This window comes from Heloderma suspectum, chromosome 2 (assembly GCF_057233095.1).
Source record: "Heloderma suspectum isolate Gila_16-S chromosome 2, 16-S_ref, whole genome shotgun sequence".
NCBI classification, from domain to species: domain Eukaryota; kingdom Metazoa; phylum Chordata; class Lepidosauria; order Squamata; family Helodermatidae; genus Heloderma; species Heloderma suspectum.
The window spans coordinates 267511834-267534560 of NC_139459.1; the positions used below are offsets into that span (position 1 = coordinate 267511834).

The 22727-nt window shown below is 46.4% G+C and overlaps 1 protein-coding gene across 1 annotated transcript in view; it reads left to right on the forward strand.

The window, feature by feature from the left end:
* SYNPO (synaptopodin) overlaps positions 1-22727 on the forward strand; it is a 99961-nt gene that overhangs the window by 22925 nt on the left and 54309 nt on the right. Inside the window, exon 2 of the mRNA XM_084839160.1 lies at positions 3888-4776. Within this exon, the coding sequence (XP_084695286.1) occupies positions 4317-4776 (460 nt within the window). The 5' untranslated portion in view covers positions 3888-4316. The remainder of the gene's footprint in view (positions 1-3887; positions 4777-22727) is intronic.

Sequence of the window (22727 nt, forward strand, 5' to 3'; positions counted from 1 at the left end):
TGGGAGTAGCAGCGGTGAGTGGAGCTTCTGCTGAGTTCTGCAGGTCTGCGTGTGATAAATAAGGGAGAGCGGTGTTTGAGGCCTGCTGAGCCCAACAGTCGTCCCCTCTACCTATACAACATCTAGTTTCCTACCCAGGCTAGACCAAGATCCGCTTAGCCTCACCAAGGTTGCTCCATCACGTGCTTTCAGACCATGCCCTGGGACCAGGTTCTAGTGTTTTCTTTCCATGGTTCATTCCATTCCTTTGACTTTGAATGCAGCTTTAATTTAAAAGTATTTTGTGTGGGGATTCTTGTGTATAACTGGAAATATAATCTAAATGGAAGGGGCGGCTGGCTGGGTGAGAAGGAAATATACCAGCCTCCCCCAGTCTGGGGCCCTCCTGATGTGTTGAACTACAACTCCCAGAATCCCCACCCTGCTGTGCTGTTGGGCATTGTAGTCCAACACATCTGGAAGGCGCAAGGTTGGGGAGGCTGGAATATACACTGTGAGCCCCAGCTTACGCAGATTTTGAACACGCTCCCAGGTCTGCTGCCTGAGCCTCGTCTCTCGTGCCTGACAGATTCCTTTCTCTCTGGACCCTCTTTGAATGTTAGCCGGCCGATGTGACTTGATGAAGCAACAGAAGGCCCTCCCAGACCAAAGAGATCACGGCTGCCATCCCAGAATGTATGGAATTTACCACTGAACTTGAGTCATCAATAGAGCCCCTTTGAGGGCTTTATCATCTCTTCTTCTTCTTAAAAAAAAAGAAGAAGCGGCCAGAAATAAATGAAGCACATACTTCAGAGAAGAAGGAAAATTAACTGTTTATTGCGTGGCAGTGAAAGAACATAGTCATCTCAGTATTACAGGGCTGACTCAGTGCAGAACGTTTGTCCTGAAGGTAACACCTTTATCTACTGTTTATTCCCCGTCCGGTCCAAAGCAACTTGACTGTCATTACTTTATAAAACTCCTTTCCTTCCTTTCCCACATGTCATCTGCTGGAATTATCCCCATAGAAATCCCAGCATGTTCATGAAAGACCACAAGGCTCTTGCTATATGTGTGTAACTAGGAGTGTTACTAGACACTTCAGGGAACAGGCCCACAGGACACAAATCCGCATAAAATTTGCATATGTTTATGTATATGGCCGTGGATTATGCCAGCTCTCTGGCATTTTTGCTGATGGGTTATTGCTTTTGGCTATGTAGAAGGTGTGCTTGGGTTGTAGAGTTTTTAGTTTTTTTAGTTTTAAATAGTTGTGATATTTCTGCTTTAATACAATACACTGGTTTAGTGTGTGGTTTGAATATTGTATCTGTATATTTTTGTGAGCTGCTTTGCGGGCCTTTTCACATAGAAATAAAGTATAACTTAACGTAAGGTAACATAACATAACATATATCTGTATGAGCAAATTTAGAAATAATTACATGGGTTTATTTAATTTATTTAGGGCACAATCCTATGGGTTGCACCCTCACGAGAACAGCTCAGAGGCTTCTGTGTATCCCATGCCCTGCTTAGCTGAAGACAATCTTCACCTTCCCATCCACCGATCACTGCATTTTTTGCTTGATGGGCTTTTTTGCCCATCTAGTAATGGTGCTTTGGAGGGGGGAAGGAATGTGGCTGGAAGAGGCTCAGGATAGCTTGTAACTCAGCCTTTCCAGTCTCCTCCCCTCCCCACCACTGGAACACCTTTGTTTCCCCCTTCCGAGGTCCATTTTCCCACCTCAGAGGCCAGCCGGCGCAATCCTTTTTGCACCGGCTGTGAGGGAGTGTGTGTATGTGTGTGAGGTCCCTATTATCCTATGTCCTCTCAGAAAATGTCTAGAGGGCATAGGATTTCTCCCTTGTTTATTTAATAGTTAAGGGCACAGGCCTATGACTTGCACTCGCAGGGAGCGGGAGCAGGCAGAGCGCAGATTCCCGGATCTGAGGTTGGAGTGCTGTTTCCGACCTTGGATCTGGGAAACTGAACTATCCTATCCCCTCCCACCCCGATGCTGTCTAGGGGCCATAGGACTGCTACCTAAATAAATTATTTATTTAAAATATTTAACTATTTAAATTTCACAGGAAGCAAAGCCAGTAAATTTATTTCTCATCCAAATAATCTCAAATAAAATTAATTCTTCCATTAATTTACACCCTGCCCCAGATAATCTCAAACCAAAGGAAAACATTCTTGTCTAAGTGTATGGCCTTGCAGAAGTAGATTTGGGGGTGGGGACAGTTAGCAGAATGTGGGGAGGGGAGGGTTCACCCTTCCCTCCCCAGCTGCAATCCCCCTTGAAAATCGCTCTGTGTATGGCCATTAAGCTAAGGAAAAAACTTTTCATTGCCACCAATGGACACCCAGGGCTCTAGGGAATAGATCCAGGGCCCTAGGAAATAGTTCTGGGGCCAAGGTCCCATGGGCCCAAGTCTAGCAACACCCCTGGCACAAACTATAGCCCTCAGCAAAGGAATGGGGAGACTTTAATTGAAAGTCTCCACGCTTCAAATTAATCTTTTTGGTGTTACAGTGGGCCCTCCACACAGACACCACCCTCCAAAAATAGAGAGACTATCATTAATGTCACAGTGGGCAGGTTTGCCTGATCAGCATGCCATAAATAAGCTATGGTGGTTTGTGGCACGTGCTGGCTTATCATACCATGTGAACCCAGGCAGGGTGGCTTGTTACTGTGGTTAACAAGGCAGCTCAGAACCCAGAAACAGTCCATGGGTTCTGGGTGGCTTGTTTACCACAGTAAAAAGCCACCCTGCCCAGGATTGCATGACATGATAAGCCGTGGCAACTGCCCATCACAGTTTGAATATTCACAATGGTGGCCAGCACATGTTGCAAGCCACTGTGGCTTATTGAAGCCACACTGCCAGCCACCAACTGTGCTCGGATCCTCAGAAGTGCTTGCAGAAGGTTCTTCTGGCAGAAAATGACATTCCCACCCACTCCATGCTCTGGCAGATAAGGAATAGCAAAGTTATGGAGCCCAAAAGAAGAGTGGGTGGTCAGCCTGGATTTCTGTGTGTACAGCTTAAGCTTCCTTTTCATGCATTTCTAGCCAGTTGTTCACACCACAATCTGAAGCCTAACAAGCAAAAGGTTAAGTGGTGGGAATGAGAAAGAGCTGCTTGGTTCAGTCAGAATCTCTGGTACCTGGTGATGGGGCTGACCATGGAAACATAACAATAGTATTCTGGGTCCTAGGGTTCCCACATGTTAAGGACAACTCTGGGCTAGGCAATCTTCCAAGTCCCTTCTTAATTGTTGTGAACCGCCCAGAGAGCTTTGGCTATTGGGTAGTATAGAAATATAATAAAATCAATCAATCAATCAAACAATCAATCCGTCAATCCCAACTAGCGTGTGAATCTAATGTGTGTATAGATTTATATTTTCAGTTTGAACTTGATCAGTTGAATCAGAATAAGTTAGTCGTGCTTTAGCCCCATAGAAATCAATGGAACAAGTTAGCAACATTGATATCAATGGGAGTAAAAGCATGGGTTGGATCCAATGGGTTCAATCCAATGGCAGCTTTGCACTAGCAGTAATCACCTGCTCTCACAAGGTGGGACACCCATCCAAGCCCTCTACCGACTGCAGCCTTGCACCTCACATCCCATACTGTTCTGGAACCCTCAGGCGTAACTTTTTACTAGGGGCCTGCAGTGGATGTGGGGGATCAGCAATGCCCTGCCTTGCACAATGGGAAGTGCTTTCCACTAGTGCACAACCACCACGACTATTTGTTATTTAAGATAACACAATATATTCATATGTGTAAGTAGCCCATGCAAAAGATGAAGATAAATGTCTTTCATACAGAAGACAAAGATTTACATTAAATGTATATTTTTGTGTGTTTCTTTCCTATTAGATTTGCTTGTTTTGAAGCTGCTTCATGCATGTAGTACACAAGGAAAATTCCATAAGATGTTCTGCTTTGTTCCTCTTGAGCAACTGAAGACTGCAAAGAAATGTAAGAGAAATAAGTCTGTTTTCTGGAGAACATCTCACAGTTAAAAGTCTGCAATTCCTCTTTGAAAGAAAAAATGCAACACCCACACTTGGTACCACCCTTCTCTGTATCCCTGCATTCAAGATCTTACTGATCAGGCTAGAGAAGGATTAGTGCGCTAAAGCACCCTGGACATTATTTACTCATCCTCCTTCCTGGACAAACCTACTGAAGTGTTCAGACTCGTAGAGTTGTTGTTTTTCCTCTGAGGAGGAATCAAAAGCTGATCCTTACTCTAAATCAATGAAACATTGAACCTTAACAAGGAAGAGTGAAAAGTGAAAGAAAATGCTCAAGGCAACCTTACTGCAACCTTGTCTCCAAGCTCAGTCCAGCTGTGCTGGACCCAGCAAAGTGAACCAAAATTCACACAGCTTGAAGAAGCCCAAGCCTGACTCTGCAGAAGGCTATGGAGGTTTGGGGAGGCTGCAAGGAAAGGAGAAAGAGAGCAATCAAAGAGGTCCACAAGTTGGAAAGAATTGCCCTGCAGATCCAAAGGGACCAGAGTCAACAAGAGAGCATTTCCTATGGGAATCCTGCAGAGCCAACGGAGATACGCTGTCACTCCAAAGAGATGGCAGTGGGTTGCCCACTGGTAGTGGGTGCCCTGTGACAAGAGACTCTCCAAGGCCTGCTTCTGACCTGCTCCATTCTGGGTTCAGCAACAGAGGTGACTCAAATCAAGAATGGAAAGTGGTGAAAGTTAAACGGGTCCTCATTTCTCCTGTTGGTGAGCCTAGAAAAGCAAGTAAGTGAGGTCCTATTATATTGTCCCACCCACTACTCTTGCTGTGAGAGGGTGCTAAGAAAAACACGAGATGATCGATCATCTTATGCTCACACAAACCATGTTCAGGCATTTGCCTCCACACGTTCACCAATAATGCACACAGCCCCCAACGTCCTTTTCTCTGCCATCTGCAGCTTTAGATCTTTATGCAATGAGCAGAAGGTCTGAAGGGGGGATCTTCATGCATTTGTTTGAAGGTATTCAAGGCCAAAACAGATGTTACTTTAAATGTGTGTGTGGCAGCGATGTCATATTTTCATTTTTACTCTAAAATAGGCACAGGGGCTCCTGATCCAGACCTTAAAAGCCCCCCTACCACCCCATACAAGGGTCCTGTTGGGGGCCCTTGCACCTACTCCAGGGTACATTTTTTTAAAGACATTGCTGCTAGACACACATTTAAAATAATGTCCGTTTGGCCCTTGGAATCCTCCATGCTGTTGGGAACCCCACTCAATCAAGGTTCCCAATTGCACATAGCAGGCGTAAGCAATGTGGTGCCCTCCAAATGTTTAGGACTACAATTCCCACCAGTCCCAGATAGCATGGGCAATGGTTAGGGATTATGGGAGTTGTCGCTCAGAACATCTGGGGGTCACAGGGTTGCCTACCCCTGGCATAGAGAATTCTAAGTGTGTTCAGCCAAACATGGGAAGATTCGCTCCGTGTGCAAAGGTCTGAGGCTGCAGCTGGCGACGACAAGGATCTTGGGGGCAGGACTAGCATGTCAGCCCCGTTCCTCCCTCCACACATTCTTGGTGAACACCTGAACAGGGATTTACATGGATATAAATCCCATTAGATTCAGCTAGACTAAATCATGTTACAAGTGTGGTTCGGCAGCCAATTCTCACCTGCATTAAAATGATCTTCTCCACATCTCTGCTGACTATAATTTTGTAGCCATTTTTAATCACGTTGAGTCTCTTTGCTACTGCTACCCTTTCTAATTTTGGTGTACTTGCCACACTGACTGGAGCTACAGACCAGTCACTCACAGAAAAAAAAATCTTGCTCTCTCTTGAAGGTAAGACAAGTAGCTGCTTGCTTGGCCACTAAGCAGACTGAATGATAGTCATAACTTTCCAAGGAAGCAGGATTTGCTGGAAGTAACTTCCAGTATGAAAAAAGGTGTAGATCAGTTGATCTTGCTGTTAGTGTGTGTGAAAGAGGAGGATGTGTGTGGGTGGGAGGGGGAGAGAGCGGTGGGGTGAGATGTCAGGGTTGGAGAGATGTGAACTATTTAGCCACATTGCTAGTACAACACAAGCAATAACAGGCTCATCTGCCCTCAACCTTTCATTTCTTGATTCCTTCATTAGCTGATTTATACTACATTTTTACAGCACAATCCTATGCATGTCTGTCCAAAAGTAAGCCTCACTGAGTCCAATGGGGCTTTACACTCTCAGGTAAGTGTGCATAGGATTGCAGCTTTAGTCACCTTTTGGTGACTAAATGTGGAAGAGGAGGAGAAGAATATATCAAAGGCCTGAGCAGCTGCCATTTCTGGCTTTGCCAGGTCAGGCACAGTTGCAGATTTGACCTCAGCAAGACATCTGAAAAAGGCAGTTGTAAGAGCCACTGCCCTAGCACAGAGGGCTTGTTCACACATGCATGCGCATCATTTCTCTTCACTTGATTACTATATATTTGAAGACAGGTGGTTGAATGTGTGAACCAACTCCATTGAAAAATATTGCATTTGATATGACCTGAAATTCTTATCTATGATGTCATGGGCAGTATCCAATGCTGTCACAGCACTAGCGCTAATGATGTTGCACTAGTGTAGACCAACACTAGTGCAGCATCATTAGTGCATGCTAGGCAAAGAGGAAAATCACACTGCTGAAATTTGGTGGCAAACTGTGCTGCCAAAATTCAGTGGCAGATCACTGGTTTTTCCCTTTGCCTAGCAAGCACTAATGACATTACACAGTGCATAGTTAAGCTATGGAATTCACTGCCACAAGATTGAGTGATGGCCAGCAATTTGGATGGCTTTCAAAGGGGGTTAGACAAATTCCTGGAGGAGAATGGCTACTAGTCCTGATGGCTATATGCTACCTCCAGTATCACAGGCAGTTGCTGGGGAACATGGGCGGAAGGGTGCTGTTGCAGTCATGTCCTGCTTGTGGGTTTCCCATGAGCAGCTGGCCACTGTGTGAACAGAATGCTGGACGAGATGGACCTTTGGTCTGATCCAGCACGGCTCTTCTTATGTTCTTATGTTGGTTTATGTTAATGCAATATCATTAGCACTGGCGCTGTGACAGCATTGGATACTGCCCTATAACTGTAATGGCCCATTCACACATGCAAGTAATTACTGGATGTTGCACTCATCAAGTAACCAACATGCACATGTGAAAATGTGTGGGCCTCAGTCACAGTGGCTAAGACAGAGGCTAAGACTGTGACTAGGGGGCTTCCGGATGGAAGGCTCTTAGTGCTACCACGGAAGCAAAAGTAGCAGCAAAGTCTGTGAGGCATGCATAGTAGTGGCGGGGGGGTATTTCCCCTACTGTCACAGGGTAGATCATCTCTCCATGTTACTTTCTATATCATAGAATCATAGAATCATAGAAAAGTAGGGTTGGAAGGGGCCTACAAGGCCATCGAGTCCAACCCCCTGCTCAGTGCAGGAATCCAAGTAAGAGCATCCCTGACAGATGGCTGCCCAGCCTCGTCTTGAAGGCCTCCAGTGTGGGAGAGCCCACCACCTCCCCAGGTAATTGGTTCCATTGTCGTATTGCTCTTACAGTCAGGACGTTTTTCCTGATGTTCAGCCGGAATCTGGCTTCCTGTAACTTGAGCCCATTATTCCGTGTCCTGCACTCTGGGATGATCGAGAAGAGATCCTGGCCTTCCTCTCTGTGACAACCTTTCAAGTACTTGAAGAGTGCTATCATATCTCCCCTCAGTCTTCTCTTCTCAAGGCTAAACATGCCCAGTTCTTTCAGTCTCTCTTCATAGGGCTTTGTTTCCAGTCCCCTGATCATCTTTGTTGCCCTCCTCTGAACCCTCTCCAGTTTGTCTGCATCCTTCTTAAAGTGTGGTGCCCAGAACTGGACACAGTACTCCAGATGAGGCCTAACCAGTGCTGAGTAGAGGGGAACTAGTACTTCCCGGGATTTGGAAGCGATGCTTCTATGAATGCAGCCCAAAATAGCATTTGCCTTTTTTGCAGCCACATCACATTGTTGGCTCATATTCAGCTTGTGATCGACAACAATTCCAAGATCCTTCTCGCTCGTAGTGTGGTTGAGCCACGTATCCCCCATCTTGTAACTGTGCATTTGGTTTCTTTTTCCTAGGTGCAGAACTTGGCATTTGTCCCTATTAAATGCCATTCTGTTGTTTTCTGCCCAGCGCTCCAGTCTATCCAGATCACTTTGAATTTTGTTTCTGTCTTCCAAAGTATTAGCTATCCCTCCCAATTTTGTGTCATCTGCAAATTTGATCAGCATTCCCTGCACCTCCTCCTCCAAGTCATTAATACAAATGTTGAAGAGCACTGGGCCCAGGACTGAGCCCTGCGGTACCCCACTCGTTACCTCTCCCCAGCTTGAGAAGGTCCCATTGATAAGCACTCTTTGAGTCCGATTCTGTAGCCAACTGTGGATCCACCGGTTCGTTGTTTCATCTAGCCCACTTCGAGCAAGTTTGCTCATCAGGATATCATGGGGCACTTTGTCGAAAGCTTTGCTGAAGTCGAGGTATATGAAGTCGAGGTATATGCTCCCTTTGCTATCATAACTGAATGTAGAAGGCATTTATTCAGTGGAGGCTGATGGCTTCGATGTCAGTGGGGTGGCAAATCTGCTCCGGGTTTCAGTCAGAGCCAGTCAAAACTCTAAAGGAGCTACCCAAGGTGACTCCACTGTGTTTATTCACTCTGTGATATGATGTGAAATCATACAAACTACAGTAAGTATTAGTGACATTGAGTGTGCTGTAAAGTTGAAGAAAACAGCAGGTGAGTTAACTGGGGAAGACTGGAATTGTTTTACATCCAGTGTAGGGAAAGGGACTAGAATCCCTAGTCACTATATCCTAGTTCCCAAGTTAACTAGAAATCATATACAAATTGCCTTGCTGTATCAGAGCTAAGGGTAGCTTTAAAGAAGCCACAGTGTTATCAATCTGTAATCCTAATTGCTTCCCCTAAGACTCAGCTAGCAACTCTAATCATGGAAATCCGAAAACAAGGTTTATAAACAAACTCCCAAATAAACAACAAAGAGTCTTTTTGGTCTTAAAGACTAACACATTTATTATGGCTATTATAAGCTGTCATGGGCTTCAGTCCACTTCATCAGATGCATGAAGTTTCAGGTATACATGGTTGTGGTTGTGTGTGTGTGTGTGTGTGTGTGTGTGTGAATAGTGAGGTCAGAGGGAAATGAAGCACAGAAAGCACAGGCATAATAATCATATATTAACAGTGGCCCTTCACAAAAACAGTTAGTGATACAGAGAACTGATTGTGTGTGAACTGGTTCTGAGACAACCATATGCATTTTGAATCAACAGCATCAAGACAGAACTACATGTTACATCATGTGACATAGAGGTGCCAAGTCTGTGTTAAGTTCTCACACTTCCCTATAACAAGTAGGGTAGGCATCAAGGGTAGGCATAGTTGGGCACCTGCCAAGGACCCACAGCCCAGCAGGGGCCCGCTGACAAGAGCCCCCTGGAGTTGCTCCTCCTCTTCGCCATTGCAACCTGCTTGTCCACCTGTTTCTTGCTCTGGCCCAGACAATGGTGGTGGTGAGAAGCTGGAGCAGAAGATGCCACGGCCTGCTTGCGCCCTGGCTCTCTGTCTGTCAAGCAAGCAAGTGGAGGCAATGATGAGAAAGAGGATGAGGAGCAATAGTAGATGGTGACAATGATGGTGAGAAGGTAGACTCGGAGACATAGGGAGACATTTTTCTCTGTCTTTCAAAATACTAGAACCCAGGGTCATCCTATGAAGCTGATTGGTGGGAGATTCAGGACAGATAAAAGGAAGCACTTCTTCACACAGCACATAGTTAAACTATGGAATTCGCTATGACAGGACGTAGTGATGGCCACCAATTTGGATGGCTTTAAAAGGGGGTTGGACAAATTCCTGGAGGAAAAGGCTATCAATGGCTACTAGTCCTGATGGCCATGTGCTACCTCCAGTACCAGAGGCAGTGAGCCTATATACACCAGTTGCTGGGGAACATGGGTGGGAGGGTGCTGTTGTGCTCATGCCCTGCTTGTGGGTTCTCAGTCGACAGCTGGTTGGCCACTGTGTGAACAGAATGCTGGACTAGATGGACCTTTGGTCTGATCCAGCAGGACTCTTCTTATGTTCTTATGCTCCCTGAGGGAGGGGCTCATGTCTTGCCCAAGGACCCTCAAGAACCTGTAACCAGCACTACATCACACTGTTGGGTAAGGGTTCCTTCATATTGGGAAGGGGATAGGGGGAGAATGACCCAAGGATGCCATTTTCAGTGTTGTAATATGTAGTTCTACCCTAAGCCATCTGATAAAGCAAATGTAGTACTTTTGGCCCTGGAATGCTGCATTATTGCTGGTTTTACTATGTATCCCACTCAAATGGGCACCTCCCTGTCATTTGCCACATCTAAGGCCACACCTAATATTTCGTGCCTTCTTCCTTCCTTAAGATTTTATTTGCTGCAGAAAAGTGACAAACGGTTCTGGAATTACTGTAGTCATACTTTTCCTGGACCACCCAACAAATGCAGGACCTTTCAAGTTAACCATGCTTTCCACAGACCTATTTGCCCATGTTATCCTGATAGCTAAAGGGCCTGAGTAATAATTTATGAATACAATTGGCATAGCATTTATATGATAATGTGACTGATTCTGTAACTGAGAGAAGGTGGTGGTGGTGGTAGCGGTGATGATTTGCTTCACTAATAGAGCACCAAGATACAGAAAAGTAAGCTGCTTGCCCAAATATACAGAGGAATAATAGGAGGATGGGGTCTTGTGACCCAGAGGAAGGGGCTGGCCAACCATAAATCTTTATTCTAGGCCACAGCCTTACACACAATTGGACTCTTTACTCTTGAAGATATTCTGATGGTAAAATAAGCGGGGCGCTGTTATTCTTTTGTTTGAAGTATGAGCAACAGGAGCAGACAAACTCTTTCCAAAAAATGTTGGGTTACTTTCAGAGACAGGTTGGCAGTCATGCTGGAATTGTGGTCTATTTTGCAAAGTTAAATACAATCGGCCCTGGGACTTTTTAAAAATGAAAATCAAACAGCAAAGCTGCTATGCGAAACCAAACCAATGACAGATGTAGCAATTAGGCATATGTGGTGCAATGCCCTGAAGTAGGTTTGCGCTGCCAACATTGTTAATGATAAACTTAAACTATTGCGCATGGAGTCGAGTTCTCAGAACTGATCAGTGACTGGAGATGCTTGAGTTTTGCTTAGAAATAGTTTTGGTGGATGGCTAAAAAGGGGTGTAACATTATCAGCAATAGAACTTTATTTGGTGCCTTGCTTTTCCCACATTTGGCATTCATAAAGCAAACCACCATTATAATCTACAAGTGAAGGGAATGCTTCTAAAGAAGCTTCCCCCAGCCTTGTGCGCTCCAGATGTGTGGGACTGCAGCTCCCATAATTCCCAGCCATCATGGCCATTGGCATCCATGCCTATTATACGGTAAGGATGATTTCATGGATGATATCGATTTTGCACAGCAGTGGCCACTAGAAGTGTGCCTTTAACTGGGAAGTTGAAAAGGACTCGTTCAGGCAGTGCTTGTATGTATGGCTGCAAGCTTAGCGAGGTGTTGTTGTGCCTTGTGAAGATATTGTGCAGCAGCTATTCCATCTTTTTCTCCTTAACGGATTTTCCACTGTAAGGAAAAAAAACGGAAGAGGGTTTTTTTTGGAAAACATGGGAGGGTTACAAGTGGAAGAGAATGACATCCGGACCCCTGTAACATTCTGTGAATGAGGCAGTGCGATTGCACAATAAAAGCCTCATCTCGAAGCATCTTTGGGTTTACTTGAAAATGACTGAAAACTTTTTCAGTATGTTGATCAGACCAAACCAGTTACCTCTTAATAGGGGCCAGCACTCCATCACAAAAGCGAGTTGTGATTCCACCCATTGGGAGGCCCTGGCTTTTGGCCTCTGGGGGTTTCCCTTCCCCATTCATCCTATTTTTGTTGTTCAGTCGTTAAGTCGTGTCCGACTCTTCGTGACCCCATGGACCATACCAGGCCAGGTCTTCCTGTCCACCTGAATCAACCTTGGATGGGGGGGGGAGGGAGGGAGGAGGAGGGCTTGTGTACGTGTGGATTCCCAGTCGCAAGTCAAGAGGAGGAACTTTGACCTCTGTGCTGGCAGAAATGAAAGCGATCTTTACTAGAACATCATAGATATATCGCACACCATCTCCATCATCTTCCCTGTTTAGGGGATTCCCACCACCATCCCCACCACCACGGTAGAGTAAAAAGGAAAGCCAAAATTCTCCGCCCGACCTGCGTGACCGGAGAGAGCCCTTCGGCGGCGGGAGCGGAGTGTGAGAGTGTGATGAGTCAAAAGAAGAAAGCGAGCTTTAAAATAATTTTTTTTTTAAGTGAGCTGGTGTGGGAGCCTGAATGAGTCAGCCGAGCTAAGCAATCCGGCTGCTGCGCCCAGCCAGCGCGAGCGTGATGCAAAGTCGAGTCCCCGGCTGGCCCTTCCTCGCTCGCGGTGGGGAGTCCAGCAGGAGGTGTGTGGGGGTGTTTGTTGCCCCCCCACCGCCCGCCGCGCGCGCGCGCGCGCGCTCCCCGTCCCTTTGACAGACACGGCCAGTTGCTGCCGCTGCGAAAGCCGGGACACCCGATCCCGGAGGCGCCGCCGCCGCCGCCGCCAGCAGACAAACACAAACAGCGCCGCTGGGCGAAAACGCGGCAGAGACGCTGGAGTGGAGCGGAGGCGGCTTGACCAGAGAGAGGAGCCGGGCGCTTGCGAACGGGGGGCCGAGGATCTAAGGCCACCCGCAAAAAGGGGAAAGGGGGGGAAAGGAGCAAAGGTAAGAGGAGGGGGCGGGGAACTTTCCGGGCGGTGCAGCGGGGTGTGGGGAGGACAGTCCTGCCCCCGGCTGGGCAACTCTTTTTTGCAGCCAACGGGCGCGGAGGGCCAGATGTGTAGACAGCAGCTGGACTACTGGGAGCCAAGGCTACCTGCTACAGGAGGCACAAGGCCCCAGGTAACGAAACCACCCGGTCTTTTCCCAAACCGTGGCGTTGTGCTGCTGGAGTCTCGCAGGGCAAGTTGACAGGCAGCTGCTTATAGAACTTCTTTGGCACTCGCATCTTTGGGGTTGGGATGCTGCTGGCGTCCCCGTCCGTTGGTGTCTCCCCTCCGCCCCGGTCTTTCCTGAAGAAATAATAAATGGAAAGAATCGGGCTAAAAGGAACCCCCGCTGAACTTTTACTTGTGGTTTCGATGGTGGTTCTTGCTGTGGCTGGAGAATAAGCGATCGCCTCCTGTTGAGACATAAGCAAATTATTCGGGTTATTTTCTCTTGGGAGAAACGTAGACGTGTGTGTGTGTGTGTGTGTGTGTTTGTGTGTTTTATTGGGGAATCTAAAGAAATTTGTGCTGGGAGAGCCCCCGCCCCCGCCGCCCAGTCCAGGGTACCTCCATCCCTTCCCTATTGTCAATCTTGCCTCTGAGGGCATCAAGCTGCACAAGCCTAGGGTGAAGTAGCTGTTGGGGGAATAAGGCTGTTACTCTCTTCTCCCGCTTTGGCCAGGTCTGGCCTTTTTAATGCTGCTGTGGATTTGGGGGCAAGTGGGGGGGGGGGAGAATAGATTTGCAGCATGTCCACCCACTCTAAATGTGCTGATTTGGGGAATCTGATCCCACCCCCCACGCATAGCAATGATGCACACAGCCTTGCTGACGTCCCCCGTAGCCTGCATGGCAGGGTAGAGAAATCGCAGGTCAGCCTGTGCTCTCTTGAATTCCATGTGCAAGGAAAAAGATGTGCAGAATAGACCACGCACCTGTTTCAGTGCCACTGTTTCAGACAGTGCTTCTCACAGTTTGGGTTTTGCAGGAACACAGCCCATGGGGGTCGTGGGGATCTGTCTCCCATGTGGACATGCCCCCATTCTAAATCCACACGTGCCTCTCTTTTTTCATAAATCTGGTCTCCTGCCATGACTTTTAAAGTGCTTCAGTAAAGGGGGGGGGATGGATTGAAATGTCAGGTTGTGGCTTGTGATGTCTCATGTCTGAAAGCAGAAAGGAGGAGGAGGAGGACAGTGAAGGGATCCTGTGCATTTGGTGGGGCTGAGCATCCCAGTCTTTGGTAATCCGTCTTTTGTATTGTTCATGCCTCCACTCCCTTCAGCCTGTCATTCAGTGTTATTTTTGCCCCTCAGTTTCTAACCACCTTGAAATCTGACAGGCAGAAAGACAGGGTATAAATAGAAATTATAAGTCAATAAAAAATAATCTGCCAGCCAGGGAATACCTCTATGATGAATCCATTCATAGCCATGCCACCCTTTGCCTGACTGTTTGGGCACTGCAGCCAAAACTTTCAGTGCAGCAGTTCTCCAGATCCATTGCAAATATTCTAACTTACCCATTTAGCTTTTAACTCAGTCTGTCACTTAGTTGGAAAAGGAATGCCTAAGATGAAGAATACATCTGTCCCATCTCTGCTGTGTCTCTTCTCCTTGTATTCGGCCATCCATTTTAACCTAGCCAGAGGGCTTTACTTAATAACACGCATCCTCTTGAAAGATGATTATAGGTATAACCCTAGTGGGCAGCAATTTGGCCAAGGCCCTAGAAAGCTTTGTTGTTATACCAGTTCTCACCACTCAACTGCCACACAACACTGGAGAAGACATCTTGGTTCTTTGTGCCAGTGGTTGTCCAGCTTGATACATTTAGGGAACCCTTTTCAAATCCACTTGCTGAGAAAACTCTGCAAGTCTTCCAAGGAACACCTTTGTGCCTGAGAAGATTCTGGTGCATGCTTTAGGCCGCACAGTCAGTTCACACAGAATGCTGACTAGGCATATTGAACCTCATTGATTTTATTTATTTTTAACATTTATATCCCACACCTTCAATGCCAGTGCCCTGCTGCATGGACTCAGAACACACCCAGCACTGCCTCATAGCTGTTCATTGCAGGAAAGAGTGGCGGTGGTAAACTTGTTCTCCATTACTGACCTTCTCATTGAGGAACCCTTAATAAGCATCCATGGAAACCCATCATTCCCCTGAACACAATTTTGAAACCACTGCTCTATGCCATAGTTTACCCACTTGGAAAATTAGGATAATCCAACTTCATTTTTCTTAGGATGTTTATAGAGATGGCAACAGGCCACATAGGAGATTCATATGATTAGAGTTCAGGGGTTATCAGAGATAAACACTGACTGAATCATCAAATGTCCCTTCATAACTTCGCTGACGTGAGGTACTGCCTGCACTGCCAGATCAGACCTTGACAACACAATTCTGTGTAGGTTCCTTCAGATATCCTACTGTGTTTAATGAGACTTACTACCAAGTAAGTGTGCATAGGCCTGCAGCCAGAGTGAAAGTAAATTACAGCACAATCCTATACATGTAGACTCAGTAGCAAGCTCCATTGGTTTCAATGGGACTTACATGTGTATTGGATTGCAGCCTTAGGGTGCAATCCTATGCAGGTTTAGTCAGAAAAAAAGTCCGACAACTCCCAGAGTTGTCAGACTTTTTTTCTGACTAAACATGCATAGAATTGTGCTCTTAGAAAGTGATAATCTGTAACAGCCTTCCCCAACCTGGCAGACTCCAGATGCATTGGACTACAATTCCCATCATCCCCAACCAGCCCAGTCTATGACCATGCTGTCAAAGGTGGTGGGTGTTGTAGTCCCCCACAGCCCTGGACTGGGGAAGGGTGTTCTAGCATGTGTGCTGTATTTGGAAGCTGGCGGGCATGTGTTTGCAAATTAATAGGTCAATGCTGAGTCTTAGCAATGAACAGGTAGAACACTCAACCTTATAGCATGAACACAACAAAGGCTGTGGTCCATGAAAGCAAATATATTTGTTAGTCTTTCAGGTACCACAAGACTCTTCATTGTTTTTCTACAACAGACTAACATGGCTCCCCCCTCTGGCAACTGCCTATGAAAGCTTATGACACACGTGTTAGTCTTTAAAGTGCCACAGGATTTTATGGGTTTTGATGGGGGGTTATTTTGTTACAGCACGTTAACAGGGTTGCTCTACTGGAGTGTGAACACAGCTGCTGAGAGCCTATTGATCTTAGTAATTCAAGTGAAGTCAAATATGCCACAGACATGTCCACGTAAGACCCCATGGTGAGTCTACTGCTTACTGCTTATTTAAGTGACACCCTAGAAGGAAAGAGAGTTGGTAAGAAGATTCCTGACAGTGCAAAAAAATGGCAGGTGAGAGGCATGCCTTATAAAAGTAACACTGCAGGGTACTAGAGGGAAATTCATGGGAATAGGGAAAATGTGCAGAACTGGGAGGATTCCTGGTGGGTGCAAATTTCAGCTTTTTGAGCAGCCTCCAATTCTGATGAGTTCACTGTTCTGAAATTCTCCAGGAATTAGGATCTGACATTCCTGTATGCTCATTTTCAGGCCTGACAAAATTAGCCCAAGATGACCCCCTCAGTAAATTCAGATCTACTCCGGCACTAGAAAAATGCAGAGTGACTACTTGGGGCAGATAGGGCCACCCAGTGATTGCAAAAAAGCAAATGCTTTTAGCCATTATGAAGTCAGCTTTAAATGCCTTGTGTTAGGCAAATGGTAGCTATCCTGCGCTGCTTTTGTGGTACTTCCATGTGTGAGGTCCAGTGGAAGGTGACAGCCATGAACACGCTGGGCATCCTTGGGAATCTATGTGGCTTTCCACACAGTGCCTGATAGATTGGGGTATAGGCATCAGTGATCACCTACAGCCTTTCAGGTTCATTGCCCATTGTCTATGGCAGGGGTGGCCATGTTTATGGCCCTCCAGAGATTTTGGCCTACAACTCACATTAGCTCTAGGAAGTATAGCCAATGGTAAAGGCTGATGGGAGTTGTAGGCCAAAACATCTGGAGGGCCAGGGGGTTGTCCACCCCCTGGTCTATAAGATGTGGTTATGTGTTAATGTCAAATAGACTCTTTCCATTGATCTCTCAGTCAATAGGCATTAACCCACAGACACGTTTCATTTTATTTCAAATTGCTGTTGTTGCTTCACTACAGTATGTCTTTTAAGCACAGGTAAAGCAGGTCCCAGAAGCTTTAAGTCTTAGGAGATATGAATTATTTTTATCCATGTGCCTACTTTAGTAGAGGGAGAGGCAGTGTGAATTACTCCACATACTGCATCTTACTATGTGTTCTGGAAAATGTGCTTCCAGAGTGAATGGCTCTGTGGCCTCCATAGCTTCTTGGATATTCTGAAAGGGGGTAAGGCAAATGATTGAGGGTTAGACAAAAACTTTCAAGCAGAACAACACTCAACAAGTACATTTCTTCACATCATTATAACATCGCCCTGAAAGTAGCTGCAACTTATGGAAGTTTATGGTTTCGTTGGAGCTCTTATTTGAAACAGAATACTCAGGGAAGAAGTTTTGGTGGTTTTGAACAACCTGGAAAGGCAACTTTTGCAGATTCTTAGGAAATGACAAACCCAGCAGTTCTGATAGACATATCTGATTATTGTTGTTATTGTTATTGTTATTATTTAATAGATTTATATACTGCTAACTATATTAAAATATCTCTAAACAGTTTACCAATTTTTGTTAAAGTACACCAAGGTATATAACACCAAGGTGTTAAAATACATTAATATACACCAAGGCTATATCACCAAGGTATTATGAACTGATGACAGCATCTTCAGTCCCATGGTGTTATCGGGTGCTTCCAGATGGACAGCTCTTATCAAATGATATTGTGTAGCTAATCTGTCTTTTCCTCCTAAACTGGTTTTCTGTGGTAAAAGGATGGAAGCAGTGAGAAAACACAGGAAGGTTACAAATGGAAGATGTCATTGTCTGGACCCCTCATAAAATTCCATCAGTGTGGCAAGGCAATTGTACAATGAAAGCTTTGTCTGGAGGCACCCACAGTGGAGTGGTCTACTCCTTTAAGAATGAATGGTGTTGTGATTTAGATCTCTTTGAGGGAAGCTTAATGTCATTTTTGTGAGATGCCATTATCACATGATAGCAATTCCTTCTGTATGAAAGGAATTCATACGAGGCCTGTGATTGATTACCTGTACACAAGGGCGGGGGGGGGGGAATCCCATCCACCCAGCTTTATTTTTGTGGTGCTGTAAGATGTGTGTGTTGCAACTGAACACCTTGGAAATAACCAAAGGGCAGTAGGTCTCAGCTCATTGTTGTCCCCTGTCTGTGGCACTTCATCACAGGTTGTGATGGAATCCACCTACCACTGGATGGTTGAATAACCTTATGACTTCACGTGGTGTTGGTTTAGTAGATCCAAGAGTAGAACCACACCACTAAGCACATGTAAGTGGATTGTTTGTTTGTTTTAAATGTACCACCACAATGGCCTGGTTCACGTGACGCAACAGCTCACCATGGCTTGATTTACCTGCGGGGGCTGTTGTGTTGTGGTGAGTACCTGTGGGCACCCGGCTTGCCATGTCATGTGAACCCAAGTGGCAGGGGTTGATGGAGGGTTAGACAACCCTTGAGCAACCCTTGGCCTGTATTAGGGTTATGTCAGGGTTGTCTAACCCTCCAACAACCCCTGCTGCCTGGGTTTGCACAACACATCAAGCCACAGCAAGTTGGGCGCCTGCAGGTGCTATGCAAAAATGGTGCCTACAGGTGCCCTGCAGGTAAATTAAGGCACAGTGGGCTGTCATGTCATGCAAACCAGATCATTCTTCATACCTCTGGGACGTATTTCCCCATTCACTACTCTGAACACTGTTGCCACTTTTTTCTGTCTGAAATAGTTCCCCATGCCCCTATCACTCACTCACACTCTTCTCCAGCTTTCCCAATACATAGCCCTGCTTTCCACATACCCCACACATCCTCCTGCATCCCTTGATTATCTTTGCATAACCTCCATCCTAGGTAGGGATGGCAGAGAATTCCGCCACGGATTCCAGTGAGGCCGGATTCTTCAGAATCCAGCCCCCCGGAATCCGTGGCGGAACGGCCTCCTGCCCCCCTGCCCCCTGCGGAATTCCCCTGGGACGGCACTTACCTGGGGCGGATGCGGCGGATTCGGCGCGGCTCCGGCGGCTCCAGTGGCTGGTCTCCTGGCCGGCTGCGGCTGGGCTGCTGCCGCCACCATTGCCATCCTGGCAGCCGTGATAGGCTACGTAAGAATTTACGTAGCCTATCACGGCTAACCCCCCTGTCAAGGGCTCCTTGGAGGTCTCTCTCAGTCTAATCTAGTAGCCAAGTCCAGACACAGACAAAGGAATTCCTTTCAAAGCTTTATTCTTTTTTTATAACTTAATAACTATACTGATTGCAACTAGATCTGAGCAGCACAGTACCTATGCCCTACGTTGGAACAGTTGGTCCCTGTTTGAAAGGGAATTACTGGCAGACCCCTGAACTTAAGGACTAGGGAGAGTCCCTCCCCTTTTCTCTTGGATCCTCTGGGCGCAGCCGTTGTTTGCGCGCCAACCTGGCATTACACCTCCTTTCCGCGCCCTCCATCTGGCGCTGCTCTCTGCGTCTGCGTCGTGCATCCACCAAGTCTGCTATCTGTGCCTGGTCACTCCCTGGACTGCTAACTAAACTAGGAATGCTGGTGGGAGGAATCTCCGTCAGCTGTTGGTCCTGGGAAAGAGGAGCGCTGCTATTTGTGTCCGCAGCAGCCCGTCTGTGGATGGAAATCTGGCTGTGGATGGCCCTAGCCGGCTGCTCCGCAGCCTGGCCGTGGAGCAGAGCCAGCCATCGAGGATTCCGGGGGGGAGGACCGGATCGCCTCCCCCCCCCCGTCGAGGATTCCAGGGGGAGGGATGGAGCGCCTCCTCCCCCCCCCGCAAAAGATTCCGCAAAAAGGTAAGTGGGTTTTGTACATCCCTAATCCTAGGGATGTACGAAAGTCACCTTTTCGCAAGGGTGATTCGTGGGGGGGGAGGCACCCCGCACCTCCCCCCGAAATCCTAACCCGGCCGGCTCCGCTCTGCGGCAACTCCACAGAGCCGCTGGCCGGGTGCATTCACAGGCGTCTGGAGCCTGTGGATGCAAATGGCGGCGGCTACGGTGGCCGCCATTTGCGTTCATGTTTTTGGCCGTGATAGGCTACATAAATATTTAAATACGTAAATATTTACGTAGCCTATCACGGCGAAAGCCAGGGGCGCAAATGCCGGCCACTACGCCATTTGCGCCCCTATCACGGCAAAAAAACCAGGAACGCAAATGGCGGCGGCTACGGCATTTACGTAGCCTATTGACGTATTTACGTACTATTTAAGTATTTACGTAGCCTATCACAGCTAAAAGGGGAAGCGAATGGCGGCCACAGATGCGGCCGCCATTTGCAAAGCAGTGCGAACGGCAACAAGTAAGTGCTCCATTTCGCGCGTCTTTCGCGGGGTGGTGGGGCTTCGTTCCGCCATGGATTTCGGGGGACCGAATGCGCTGGCATTTGGCTTCACTGAGATCCATGGCGGAATTCTCTGACATCCCTACTCCATCCTTTCAAAGCAGTTAGATGAAGTCTCACATCCATCATCTTTTACACAGAATATAATGCCTAGCAGCAATACTTTGGACCACTTGTTTTTGAAGTCCTTCAGTACTAGGTACATGTGTGAGGCATGAGATTATATCAGTACATCAGCTAGAGTTGCCAGGTTGCAAGCTGGTAAACCTATCTTTACATGGTTGTTGTGGTTGTTAACAGTTTAATAGATTTTTTTTCATTTTCCAATACCGTACAAATGGTAAAGACTTCCCCCCTCCTGCCCCCATTCCCTCCCCTTTAGGTTCCCTGCTTGCTTCTTCATATCATTCTGTATTTAAAGAGCGAAGGTTTCATGCATATAAAGTAAATCCTTAAGCAAACATTGAATAAATTGTTACATAGGAAAAACAAAAATAAAAGGATTGTGCCATGCATTTCTCTTTGCTGGCTTGCACTGGTTTTGCAGTGCTACCTTTACTTTATCTCAGTGGATTAGGGTAGGCTTCTCAGCTGATACGCTTATGCAATAGGAGACATTACAACTACTGTGCTACTTGCTCTGGGAAAAATTAAGTACCACTGGTTTCAGTAGATAGGAGAATATGGGAAGGATGTAGGAGGGGCTGTGGCCGTAATCATTTCCACTCCATTAATATCGGTATTGATAGAGGTACAGATCGGTTCTCCAGGTTGCCACTTAACAACCCTAACGTATTAGCTACACATAGCCATTAAAAAAGTATTTTGATGAAAATGCAGTGGGTTCCTTCCCTGGGAATATAGGGTGCTATTTCATTTTATTTTTGTCTTGCCTCACTGTGTGAACTTTTTTTTTACACATAGGAACATAGGAAGCTGCCTTATACCGAGTCAGGCCCTTGGTCCATCTAGCCCAGTATTGTTGGTACTGACTGGCAACAATGGCTCTCCAAGGTTTCAGGCAGGATTCTTTCCTAGCCCTGCCTGGAGATGCCAGGGATTGAATGTGGGACTTTCTGCATGCAAAGCTATGGTCCTCTCCCATCTTTGTGTAGGTAGGTCTTGTGTCATTGCTGAGCTGCCTGAAGGGGCGTCAGTGCCCAAGAAGCAAAAGAGCCACTGGCCGCGTAGATGTAGCATCTTTTTACCCGTATCATTCTGTTTCCTACAACCCAGGACAAATACAAGTCAAGGCAACAGCTAACTTTTGGGAAACACATGAGGATGTAAGTTCACTGAATACCATCCTTATCACAAGTAGATCCACATCAAGGGAAAGATACACATGTGGTCATATGTACAACATCTCCATGGAACCAGGCTTCATATTTCATTTAGACCAGTCAGATCTTCAAACCCTGTAATATGTAAGGCTTTGATGGGTGTGGGAGGAAAAGGGAGCTTTCTGACATCAGAAATGAGCCTGAAATTTCATAGGAGAACAGGCAAATATATATGTTGCCTTATGTGAAAAAAAAATCCCACGCAGCTGTTGCTAAGGCAAAGAGCCAGTCAGTTGCTTTGCCAAAAAACACACACAAAAAAACCTGTCTTCATTTCCTTATTGTCAAAAGCTCAAAACAGTTGAATGAAAATGCAGCGTTTTCCTTCCCTGGTTAAGCAGGCTCTTATTTAATTAATTTCTTTATTTTATGAACTTTTCCTTAAAAATATATCTGTGTAGGTCTTGGGTCATTGCGGAGCTGTTTGCAGACCAAGAAGCAGTAGAGTCTCACCTGCAAAACGATTGCACGGTTGATTCAATCCACCCCTGGCTGGCTCATGTTCCTTCCACAGCTAGAGTTTACAAACTCTACCATAAGCTCATTCAGCCACACTGGATAACATTCCTAACATAATAGACCTAGCCTGAACAAAGCCGTAACTCACACCAGATACAGTCATGTTGTTACCGGAATGGAATCCAGACAATAATCTTGCCTGCCATTGTCTGGTAAGTACCTTTTACCAAAGACTTAATATAAAACATCGTTAGAATGAAGGAGATATACAGCTCCACCTCTTTTCTCTCTACCTCACAATATCCTGGAATGAAAAGAGGAAGGCCAGAATCCAACAGAGAGTTAAGTGTACTTAAGCTCATTGATTTCAGCTTTTTGTTTGATTATGCACATGGTGTATTATATGTGGCTCTCCTCCTAAACATGTGGATACATCTTGGTCTGAGGTCTCCAACATGGTATCCATTGGCA